The sequence below is a fragment of the Salvia hispanica genome, chromosome 1, assembly GCF_023119035.1.
Source record: "Salvia hispanica cultivar TCC Black 2014 chromosome 1, UniMelb_Shisp_WGS_1.0, whole genome shotgun sequence".
In the NCBI taxonomy this organism is placed as follows: domain Eukaryota; kingdom Viridiplantae; phylum Streptophyta; class Magnoliopsida; order Lamiales; family Lamiaceae; genus Salvia; species Salvia hispanica.
In genome coordinates, this window is record NC_062965.1 from 9,199,151 (window position 1) to 9,210,722 (window position 11,572).

General features: G+C 39.0%; 1 protein-coding gene and 1 long non-coding RNA gene across 2 annotated transcripts; one reads left to right on the plus strand and one right to left on the minus strand.

The window, feature by feature from the left end:
• Window positions 1-2,760: 2,760 nt before the first annotated feature.
• Window positions 2,761-3,762, minus strand: LOC125215955. The gene is made up of 2 exons (XR_007175328.1): window positions 3,506-3,762; window positions 2,761-3,438 (listed from the first exon to the last, which is right to left on the minus strand). It is a non-coding gene; the product is annotated as an uncharacterized LOC125215955 (long non-coding RNA).
• Window positions 3,763-5,244: 1,482 nt separating this feature from the next.
• On the plus strand, window positions 5,245-7,544 carry LOC125186676. The gene is made up of 3 exons (XM_048083094.1): window positions 5,245-5,286; window positions 5,391-7,061; window positions 7,116-7,544. The coding sequence occupies exons 1-3, from the start codon at window positions 5,245-5,247 to the stop codon at window positions 7,542-7,544; spliced, it is 2,142 nt and encodes a 713-aa protein (XP_047939051.1).
• Window positions 7,545-11,572: the final 4,028 nt, after the last annotated feature.

Sequence of the window (11,572 nt, forward strand, 5' to 3'; positions counted from 1 at the left end):
GTCGATTTTGCTTTCCATTTTCACTCGAGAAAAAAGAAAGACTGGATCAGGTGCCGCCAGCTCAGCTAGTCTAAGCATACGTGCCATGCGTTTTTGGAATTCTCTGCTTCTTATTTGCCTTTTTTTTTCAATGGAGCCACAATTTTAATCTTAATCACAATTTCATTATGCTTGGTCTTAAATTGATTATGACTCATGTCCAGAATCGAAACAATAATTTCGACTTTGAAATTAATGTGAACTACGTTGAAAATAAAAAAGAAAGAATGCATATTCTCGTGGACGGAGGGAGTATATGTTTTTGTTGCATGCATGTTTATATCCATACTTTACCATACATGCATGCAACGTAGAAGTAGTAGACGATTCAATAAACCATAATAGATCAATAAATGGTGCATGCTACATCTTAACTAACATGCTGAGGTGGCAGTGAAGTTGGAAAAGGCGCGAAGTAGAGCTGAGGTAGAAGTGACGTGGAAAAGGAGCGCAAAGCGTGTGAAGAGCAGAGTATAAAAGAGATCACGGTCATTCCTTATGCGTGTGTTGTGTTGTGTTGTGTTAGATCGTGGATCTAGGGCATTGTTCTCTATATTTTCCTACGCATTGTTGTTGTTGTTTCCGTGGATTACCGATCAATATAATTCCTCTTACTTTAATCATTTATCATGTTGCATATTATCGTGTGATTCATTGAATTGTTGGTGGTTTGTGTGTTACGAGCTAAGATTGGGAAGTCACGTAGTAAAGTCGTAACAGTTTTTCACAAGATAAATATCAAGAACAAGCAGCTAATACCATGTTTATCAACAACCATCCAACCCAACCATCCATTTTTTCAATATTTAATTCATTTCTATCTCCTCTTCCACATTATAAATATTCATTCAACCCAACCATAACTATTTTTGATATGGATCCAAGTATTACAAGATCCATTTCCCAAGGAAAACCCAAATTGTAGGTGATTGATCTAATATTTTTGTGAAGTAGATTTTCTATTAATCAATAAAAGGCAATCCAACAAGAAATAAGGCAACTAAGATGAGCAAAAAAATAAATAATATTGGATAGGGTGGAAATTGGGATACATAGTCATTGATGAAGCAAGCTAAGACACTTACAACATAACTAACATGCATCCATGGATAGATCTTCAAGGGAACCACAAACCTCAAAGCATACCTCTACTTGATCCATGCTTGAACTAGTAATTGATGGAACTCACATGCTTGAACTAGCAATTGATGGATTCAAGCAACCTAAATCTAGGAATTGGATAGAAACCCTCTCCAAGAGGAAACAAAGCTCTCAAGCATCTAATTTCATCCTTGCAAAAAGAGGAAAAATACTATTTATAGCAAAGGCCCAAAATTCTAGAAAAATGGCCCACAAAATCTATGTTCGGGTGATTCACCCGGTCGGGTGAATTGCATGGTGCAAAACACCCACCCGGGTGTTCCTTCTGGAGCTCCCCGCCTTTTTCTGCACGACTTCTGTAAAACAACCATAACTCCCTCATCCGGACTCTGATTGGGGTGTGCAAGATACCCACGCTAAGCTGTTTCCAAGACGAAGACAATGGTGGCAGTTTCATAGCTTTCAGATATCATCTCGATAGGACGAATATTGATTGAAGCCAGCTGCAGTTGCACGGCTTCCATGTTCGTATCAATTTTCATGGTTTATCAATGATCACCCAATCACACTATTATATTTATTTTTATATTAATAATAATATTATTACATGAGTATTTATTATTGCATAATAAAATATAATAAAAAAAATAATAAATGACAAACTAAAAATTATAAAGACGAACAAATAAAACACATAAATTACAATAATTGAAATACGAAATAGAAAATATGTAATTGGTGCTCTTACATAAGATGAAAACTACACATTCAATTGCAATTGCCAAATTTTGCCCATATATGCTCAACCAAATCGTCTAGCAGAGTTTGTGAGCTTCTCTATTTAGAAGTTGTGCTTTATTTTTCATGTAAGAAGCTAGACTCGCAATCCTATTCGTAGAATATATGAAATCATTATTGTAGCACCACGACTTTTTCTACCTTTTTATTTGTTCTCAAAGACGTCATTTGTACAACCAATTTTTTTTAAAGCCCAAGTTCTTTATACGTTTAAAGGGCCCGACTTACGACCAATGAGAAAGATGCAAATGGAAAACCAAAGAACGAGACATGTGATGTCGACAATGGAAAAGGAATTTACATATGTGCCTAGGAAATACTCCCCCCGTCCCAAATTTATAGTCACATTTAGTTATGACACAGGTTTTAAGGAATTGGTGGAGTGTGTAATTAATGAAGTGAGATGTGAAGTGTAATTAATGAAGTGAGAGGTGGAGTGTGTAATAAATGAAATGAGATGGTGAAGTGAGATGATGGAGTGTGTAATAAATGAAGTGAGTTGGTTGAAGGTGCATCCCTTTATGACTTTTTATTTTTTTTTATTTTTGTTTTGATTTATTTTAATGTACATAATGACATTTGAGTGCAATTTTAGTGAATAATGGGGTAAAATTTTATGTCCAAATATGAAAAATTCTAAATGTGACTATAAATATGAGACAAATTTTTATGGCAAAATGTGACTATAAATCTAGGACGGAGGGAGTAATTCTTTTTGCAAGCCCAATTCTTTTATTTAGTTGAAACCACTTTGAGCCAAAAATCAGTCTTATTTATTTTTTTCAGTCCAAATATATCTCTCACTTTTCAAATCCATGGTAGTTACCTCAAATCTCTCCACCACCTTGAAAAAGAGGAATATAATCAGCCAAATCTGTTCTACGATCATCTCCAACCATACACCAAAACTCATTTTTGGTGTAGATAATTTCTCCAACCATACACCAAACTCAAACCCATTTTTGGGTTTTTCAATGGAATAACACCAAATATGGTGTTTACTCCAAAATTTTGTGAGAGAAATACTCAAAAATGGTGTAAACTTAAAGATAATGGTTGGAGTAAAACTACTTTTTAGTGTGACACATACTCAAAAATGAGTTTGAGTTTGGCGTAAATGGTTAGAGATGGCCTACGTAGAGATATTCCACAAGCTTCACAATTTACATCATTCTTTCAAAATCCTTCTAGAAAATCCGAAAAAGGAATAGATATACTCGTATTAGAAGCCACTGCAATTTCTTCCTTCCAACAAGTTTGAAACCGAGAGGATCGTGATTTCAATTTCCCTATTTGTTGGCAAATCCTTTTCTCCGAAAGTATAATTCCCCAAATTCTGAACTCTCTATTTTCTAAATTTCACAGCATACCATTCAATAGTTCACACGTTTGGAAATCCTTTAGATAACACATGAGTGGCAAAGTCCCAATCTTTAATTCCTGTTGTTGAAGTGCTTTAGCCCCTTTGAACAAAATCGACTCTCAATCCTTTCTAACAGCCTTGAATTTGAATAAAATTGATGAATACAAGTTTGAATTAAAGATTAGAAAGGGGTGGGGCACGTACCTGTTGTGTTGGAGCGCGATGGCTAGACGACCGGAGGCAGAAACGGCGGTGGTGAGGAATCGCTGCACGCCGACGACTCACGGTGGAGCTGCAAGCAAGAGGGAGTTGTAATTGGGGATGGAAGAAGAAGACATATTAGTGATCTAGGAGTATTTTATTTTAGTTGGTTTGTTTTCTCTTTTTTTGATTTAATTGTTGGAAAGTCTTGTGCTACTTTTAGTTTTAGGATTTGGGCCTTTTAAATAAATAGTACTCAATCGAAGTTCGGTAGAAGAAGTTATGACCGTTTTACCAAGACTGCGCAGAGCAGTGACATAGCTGGCGACCCGCCAGGTTCGCATGCAAACGAACCTGGCGACCCACCAGCAAAACACGAAAAAAACGCCGTAAGCGGCTGGCGACTCGCCAGCTTCGACGCATACCCAACTGGCGACCCGCCAGCTTCGTCCGACAGTTTATTTCGGGCCCAAAGTCAACCCTAGGTATATATATGCCTAGGAAACGCCTCCAAACACAACTTACACGCCTCCTACCCCAAAAATACTACTTTTTCACCTAAAAAGAAGAGAAGAACGAGCAGAGGACGAGTATTCATTGCAAGATTGAAGACGACGCCTCCAATCCGCCCAATCCAATTCTAGGAGTTTCTACTTTTAGTTTTATTCTTGTTTAAACAATGTTTTTGAATATTTCTTTGAATATTTCTTTGTCTTTTGTGTTGAACATGAGTAGCTAAATCCTTCGTAGAGTTCTACGGGGGAGATACAATGATTCTTATGTTTAATTGATTTCCTTTTTCTATGCCTTGGCTCATGTGGTTATTTTGATTTCTTATGTGCTTATACGTTTATTTGACTGATCACCTTATAAATGCATGTGGATTTTACTACAAGAACTGAGAAGTGAGTAGTTTAATTTGAAAGAGAAGAAATTGACGTCTTTGCCAATATAATGAGAGATTTGAGCCTTTGAATGAAGCTAAGTATCTTAGGAGCTATTAGGAGTTGTTGCCTTAGTTCTAGGAAGGAGACTTCGGTTCTAGGTAGCAATCTACAAATTATATGCTTTGAGAAAAGATATAGTTTTACCTTAGTGATAGCTTAATAACCCTTGAGACCCTTTGTTGGCATAGTTAGGAAGTTAGTTGAGCATAGGATAGTTGTTATCGATCCCGTAGGATTCTACCTTCTCATCCTTGATCTACATCCGTTTTCTTATTTGCTTTTAGTTCTCTAGTTATTTTTAATTGTTTTTACCTTGCTTTTAAATAGATTTAGAAAAACCAAAATTCCGATTCATTTAGATAGTAGTTGAGGTTGGTTCGTGGTAATTAGGTTGACACTCATTGTCTCTGTGGATACGATACTCTTTGCTTACTATTTGCTACATTAGCCCCGTACACTTGCGGGTATACTTGTGTTAAAAATAAGTTGAGTCAAGTTTTTGGCGCCGTTGTCGGGGACAATTTTGTGTTACTATAGCCTAATATCGTGATAAAAATTAAGATTACTAATCTAGATTTTACTTGCTTTATTTTTCTTTTTTTCTTTTTGAGTTATTCTCACTTTTGTGTTTTTCTTTTCAGGATGTATGCTCACTCGCTCTAAGGGGCAACCATTAGTGTTATTGATCCTGAGATCGAAGCATCCAACCGAAGGAGAAACGCTCAGAGAAGGCTCAACCAAAGGCGATCACTTTCGCCTCTTAAGGGAGAACCGCCTGCTCCTGTTGCAGTAACAATGGCGGACAACGAAGAGAACAATGTACCACATCCAGATCCGGTAGTCCAACAACTCCAATTACAACTTGCAGATGTGGTGAAACAGCTGAAACAAAAAGAGGAACAACAAGCCATAGTGCCAGTGCAAAACATGTACGCTTACAGAGAGGTAGAGAGGTAGAGGACCCACCAATTGGAAACGATGGGATTGATGCCAATCATTTTGAGCTCAAGCCAGGATTGCTAAATATGGCTGAGGCTAATGCTTTTGCGGGGAAGGCCAATGAAGATCCCAACAAGCATCTTACTAAGTTTATTCAGATCAGTAACACGGTGAATCTTAATGGGGTGAGAGATGAACAAATCAGACTAAGGCTATTCCCATTTTCCTTGAGAGATGATGCTAGAGACTGGTACGACAGCATGGGGTCAGGATCTGTTAAAACGTGGGATGCCATGGTAGACTTATTTTTGGAGAAGTATTTCCCACCCAGTGAAGTTCTAAAGAGGCAAGCAGAGATAATTCAGTTCCAGATGAAGCCTCATGAGACAATCCGAGAAGCATGGGCTAGATTCAAGACACTGCTGAAAAGATGCCCCAAACATGGTCTAAGTCCGGGACACCAAGTCATAACTTTTTATAGGGGGTGTACTCCAGATGCAATGCGTGAACTGAATTGGAGCGCAGGAGGAGCACTCCTTCAATTAGGAGAGAATGATGCCATGCAAGTGATTGAGAGAGTAGCTTCCACTGATGAAGGATGGAATAATGAAAGAAACAAGTCATACAGGGTGTCCTCTGCTACAGAAGATGATAGAATAGATAGAATGCCAAAGCAGCTTGATCTCTTGACCACACAATTGGGAATTATGGAGATGAGACAGTCAGGGCCAGAGATCCAAGGAGGAGTTGAAGGTGTCAACTATGTGCACCAAGGAGGGAATAACATGAACTTCAACAACTATCGCCCCAACCAAGGGGGTGGTAACTATAACCACTATGGTAACAAGGTGCATCCCAATCTCTCCTATGGGAATCCAAACAATGCTCTGCAACCACCGCCAGGATTCACAGTGTCTAATGGGTTGGTAGAACAGCAGAAAAAGCCTACTACTGAAGATATCTTGGCAGCATTCATGAATCAGACTACCAAGTACATGGAGAAAACTGACAAGTACATGGAGAGCACTAGTCAAAGGTTGGGGAAGGTTGAAAACGACGTGCAAAGCTTGAATGTGCATATGAAGAGCATTGATACTCAGATTAGTCAAATTTCTCAAGCTGTAGGTGTCCAACATCAGCCAGGGCAATTTCCAGCACAGACCATAAACAATCCCAAAGACTGCAAGGCCATACACTTGAGAGGTGGTAAAAGCTATGAAGGACCTTCCATGCCTGTAGAGGAAAAGAAGAGTACTCCAGAGGAAGATGTTAGAGCAGAAGAGAATTCCAAGGGAAAGAATAAGGTGGACATTCAGACCAAGAAAGACGCAATGCCAGAAAAGCTGCCCCCTCCCTCCATTCCTACGACAGTTAGAGTGCCCTTCCCATTTGCGGTGAAGAAGAAGAAGTTGGATGAGCAATTCTCCAAATTTCTCGATATTTTTAGGAAGGTGCACATTAATATACCATTGGTGGAAGCTCTGCAAGAGATGCCTACGTATGCAAAGTTCCTAAAAGATGTGCTCTCCAAGAAGAAGAAGTGGATTGATTATGAGACGGTGAACATATCTGAAAATTATAGTGCGATAATTCAAAAGAAGCTACCTGCCAAGCTTAAAGATCCTGGGAGTTTCAATATCTCATGCGTCATTGGAAATGACAGACAGACAAAGGCACTGTTGTGATCTGGGGGCGAGCATAAATTTGATGCCATTATCATTTTTCAGAAAGATAAGATCGGCACTCTCAAGCCGACTACAATCACACTGCAGATGGCAGATAGATCAATCACCTATCCTAAAGGAATTGTTGAGGATGTTCTGGTGAAGGTACATGAATTCATATTTCCCGTCGATTTTGTAGTGTTAGATATGGAGGAAGACATGAATGTGCCGCTTATCCTAGGGCGCCCATTCCTAGCAACGGGAAAAGCATTGATAGATATAGCAAAGGGAGAGCTCACTCTTCATATGGGCAACAAACGACACATTTTGTCTATCTATAATGCTATGAAGACTCGTGAAGATGAGGAACATATTATGAAGATGGAGTGCAAAGCGGTGCATGTTGTAGAGGTCCAAAAGACACAAGCAATTGAGTCCACATTGGGGGATTTTTCGTTGCTCACTCTTCATATTAGTTTTGGGTTTCATTGAAATAAGTTTTCGGGCCCTGATTTAATTGTTGGGGCCAGTGTATTTAATTAATTCGTGAAATTATGCTCGGCCAAGTTTTTAGTATACGAAGACTATGGAAATTTTTCAAGGAAAAGACGAAGGATAAAATAAACACGCATATAGGGTGCGTGCATTATTTTAAGTTAATGTTTATCTCAAAGTCTAATTAGCATGTTATTTATTTTAATGCGAAAGGGTTATCTCCGCGAGTGAAGTAATATCGAAAAAGAAAACTCCAAGTTAAGGAACTAAGCAAACGTGAGCTTTCTTTTTAAATAAGGACTATGTCCTAAGTATTTTTTGGCGTAAAAAATGATGTTGTGCATATTTGTCTTGTCGTGTTTTGTTTTCTATGGAACCTATCTGATGTGGCTTTTGTCATTTATGGTTAATCGAATTCGGGTATGACTAGGGAGTGAGATCCCTAATCAGGCTAGTGTACAACTATGGGAGATCGTGCGCCATCTTTCGAGTTGGCGGGTCTAGTGAATTGGAATGTGGCCACATTCCTTGTCATCAATGGTTCAGACTTTAGATATGGTAGACATCTATGGGAAAATGACCGATTAGTCAAATTTACGATGGAAATGATTTTAGTGTCTCAGGCATTTCCAAAGTTGAAACCCTGAGGGCACTCAATGTGGAATGATAAATACTTTTTATAAAATATTTTCGGCATGAGTCCAATCAAGTACTCAGCCCTGTATATGTTTTAAAAATGTGATGACACATTTAATTTTGCAAAAATTAAATGCAATAGTGATTCTACTTTCGGAATAGATGAGCGTGATATATTCATTTTCTCTAAACCGATTTCCGGCGAGTGAGAATTTATGAATTAAAGTTTGTCATAATTATGAGTTATAAAGGAGCTATGAGATCAAACTAAGGGATTAGTTAAAAGTATTAACTATCCCACATTCGTGGGGAGAACCTTATTAAACATGTATTGATTATTACGTGTAATAATTATCGTGGACTAAGATGGGCACATGCGTACGCTGCCTCGCCGCGAGTCGCGTTGTGCACCATGTCCCTTGACCCGTGCTCAGTTCACCGAGTTCCGTGACCCATGATCCGTGACCTGCACCCCGTGTGTCGTGTGCCACATGCCATGTATCAAAAGGTCCACGAAGGACCTAACGCGTAGCAGGTGCCAAAAGGTCCACATTAGACCCAGATGCACAACGGGTGCTAAAAGGTCCACGGCGGACCCCGACGCATATCGGGTCAAAATCGGTCTAGGACCCTGACTCATAGTCGTGTGCCAAAAGGTCCCCGAATGACCCCGACGAATCGCGTGCCAAAAGGTCCAAGATGATGCATGATGTCTCTTCAGCTTCCGTTACGGCTTGTAACCTCCGACGGTTACAGTCAAGCCATCATGACACACATAATGACTGTTGACTCCATCATCACCCAATGAGGGGACAGGAAGTTGCTCCTACATTCGCAATTCTGAACGTCATTAATAATCAAAATTAAAGCAGACTGATCAATAGGACATCGACCAACTGATCCAGAGACACACTTTAAACTGAATGCAATGACTCGCAGACAGATCAAGTGGCAGAAATCTGACAGATCCTAAAAATCTATCTACGTGCCGTTAGGCGCACGAAGCAGAACGAGGAACCTTCAAAGCCTTAACTCACAGTACTATTAACTAGTAAATGGAAGTAAGGGTCGAATCCCACATAGATGAAGGTGTTTCAACATGTGTTGTGGAGACTTGGGATGACTGCTGCCACACTTAAATAGTGGGTTAAGCTTTATCCTACTTGATTGAGTAGACCGAAAAGAAATCAATATTTTCCCTAACTTGGTTCTAAATCTTGGTCTCTAAATAACCTAATGTTCTTTGATAGAATGATGAGTGGATGCATCGTGTCTCCATACATGATATCATTCGCTCTTGAAAGCTTCTGCTAAAATAAATTTTTTTAATTGAAACCAAGTATTATTGATCGAGTTATGTACTTTTCGAGATGATACTCTGATTTTATTCAAGTTATTTCCGTTATTTTGAGCCAAGTCCAATTATTCCTTTGTCTTCTCCATTATTCCCCGCTTCTTATATCCCTTCCCAGTCGCGATAAACCGTTCTTTCTATCTTCTAAGGGCGGGCAGATGCTATTGGGAATTATCACTAGGGGTAGAGGTGTCAAGTGGGCTGGGCCAGGCCAGGCCAGGACCACGTCGGTGCCGGGTCGGGCTGGGCCTGGGGTTTGGTTTATATAATGAGCCTAGCCCGAGCCCGAGCCCAGTTGCTAATTAGGCTGGGCCGGCCCAAATTAAAAAAAAAATCATAGGAGATGGTACTATATGTACAAATAAAACAAATGACATTTATATAATTTCATATCCAAATATTTACAAATTTGTGTATCATTAAATTATTCACACATAGTATAATTCCACAAGTAGGGATATCAATCGGGCCAGTCCAGCGAGTTTCGGGCTAACCCTATCGGGTTTCGGGTTAATCGGGTGCGGGTCAATCAGGTTGTGATTTTTTCGGGTTATAATAGTTCAATCCTACCCCTAAAAGCTCAGGTTTCAGGCTAGCCCAACGGGTTAATTGGGTTGTTACCGATAAAATTAGCATGCGATCAATCCAATATATAATGATGAAAATTAGTTATATTTATTAAATGTAAAATATTAAATTATGATAAATTTGATAATTTGAGATATATGCCTAAATTCAAACATAAACAAGAATAAATATTAATATTTGAGATTTGTTCAAAAGGAAGTATAAACATATTTCGAGAAAATTTAAAGCATGTTTTAGAAATTTATATATTTTTTAGTGAATTTGAAGTCTCTCATTTATTTATCTATTATTATATTAATAAAATTTAATATATAGTCCATCCGTCTGCGTATAGGAGTCCCATTTATTTTCGACACGGGTTTTAAGAAATGTTAAGAAAAGTGGGTGGAAGAAAGTTAGTGGAATAGAGGTCCCACTTGAATATATTAGTTTTAAATGATATATGAGTGGAATGAGTTAGTGGAATGTGGGGTCTCTTTACCATTTATGGTACTTATGAATCGGGACTCCTATTCGCGGATGGACCAAAATGGATAAACAAGATTCCTATTTGCAGACAGAGGGAGTAATTTGTATATTTAATATAAAATTGAAATTTATTTTTGTAGTTATATATATTATAAAAATAATCAATGAAGTGACGAATTATGAGTCAAATAAATAGAACAATAGAAATTTTATCGGATTTTCGGGTCTAGCCCTAACGGGTTGCGGATTAATCATGTACGGGCTAATCGGATTATAATTTTATCGAGCTATAAATTTTCAACCCTAACCCTATAAACTTGGTGAACTATTCGGGCCAGCCCACGGATTGCGGGCTGTACTGAAATCCCTATCCACAAGAATATTGATAATATATATACATGCATAAAATTAATTTATTAAAAGAATTAAGAATATAGTAATACTAAGTACATAATTGAGATTCTGTCGGGCCTAAGCCGGGCTCGGGCCGGTCTTGGATTTGTGAAAAGGCCCAATAGGAGCCCGATTAATCTAACGACCCAGCCCAAGCCCGCTCCATTTCATTGGTCGGCCCGGCCTGGGCTGGGTCGGCCCGGCCCATTTGACATCTCTAACTAGGGGGATGAGCAATCAATGCTCAAGGAGGTGGGGTCCATCAAGAAGAAGGGAAGAGGAAGGGAAGTAGAGGGCCACCGCCGCTGCAATAGAGCAAAGCACCGTCACGGGAGGCTCAATCCCAATGATGAATTCCAAGTCGACACTTCCACCCGCTTAGGAGAAATGTTCTCTTATATGAAAAACATGTCCCATACTTGGGACATTCATTGGGTGGAACAACAAGAGAATGAATTCAACCGTCGAGGTTGGACGACACAAGGGGATTGGAGGACGACATAGCAACAATTTTGGGAGAGTCAAAGGCTTCAAGATGTGCAACAACATCAACAAATAGCCAAGCTCCAAAGGATAGTTGCCGAAT

Bases quoted from the DNA above. Each gene is read 5' to 3' on its own strand.
- LOC125186676 (XM_048083094.1), top strand. From the start codon at position 5,245: ATGGCGGACAACGAAGAGAACAATGTACCACATCCAGATCCG. The intron at 5,287-5,390 runs GTAGTCCAACAA...GTACGCTTACAG, and splicing joins ATGTACCACATCCAGATCCG to AGAGGTAGAGAGGTAGAGGA. The intron at 7,062-7,115 runs GCACTGTTGTGA...ATCATTTTTCAG, and splicing joins GAAATGACAGACAGACAAAG to AAAGATAAGATCGGCACTCT.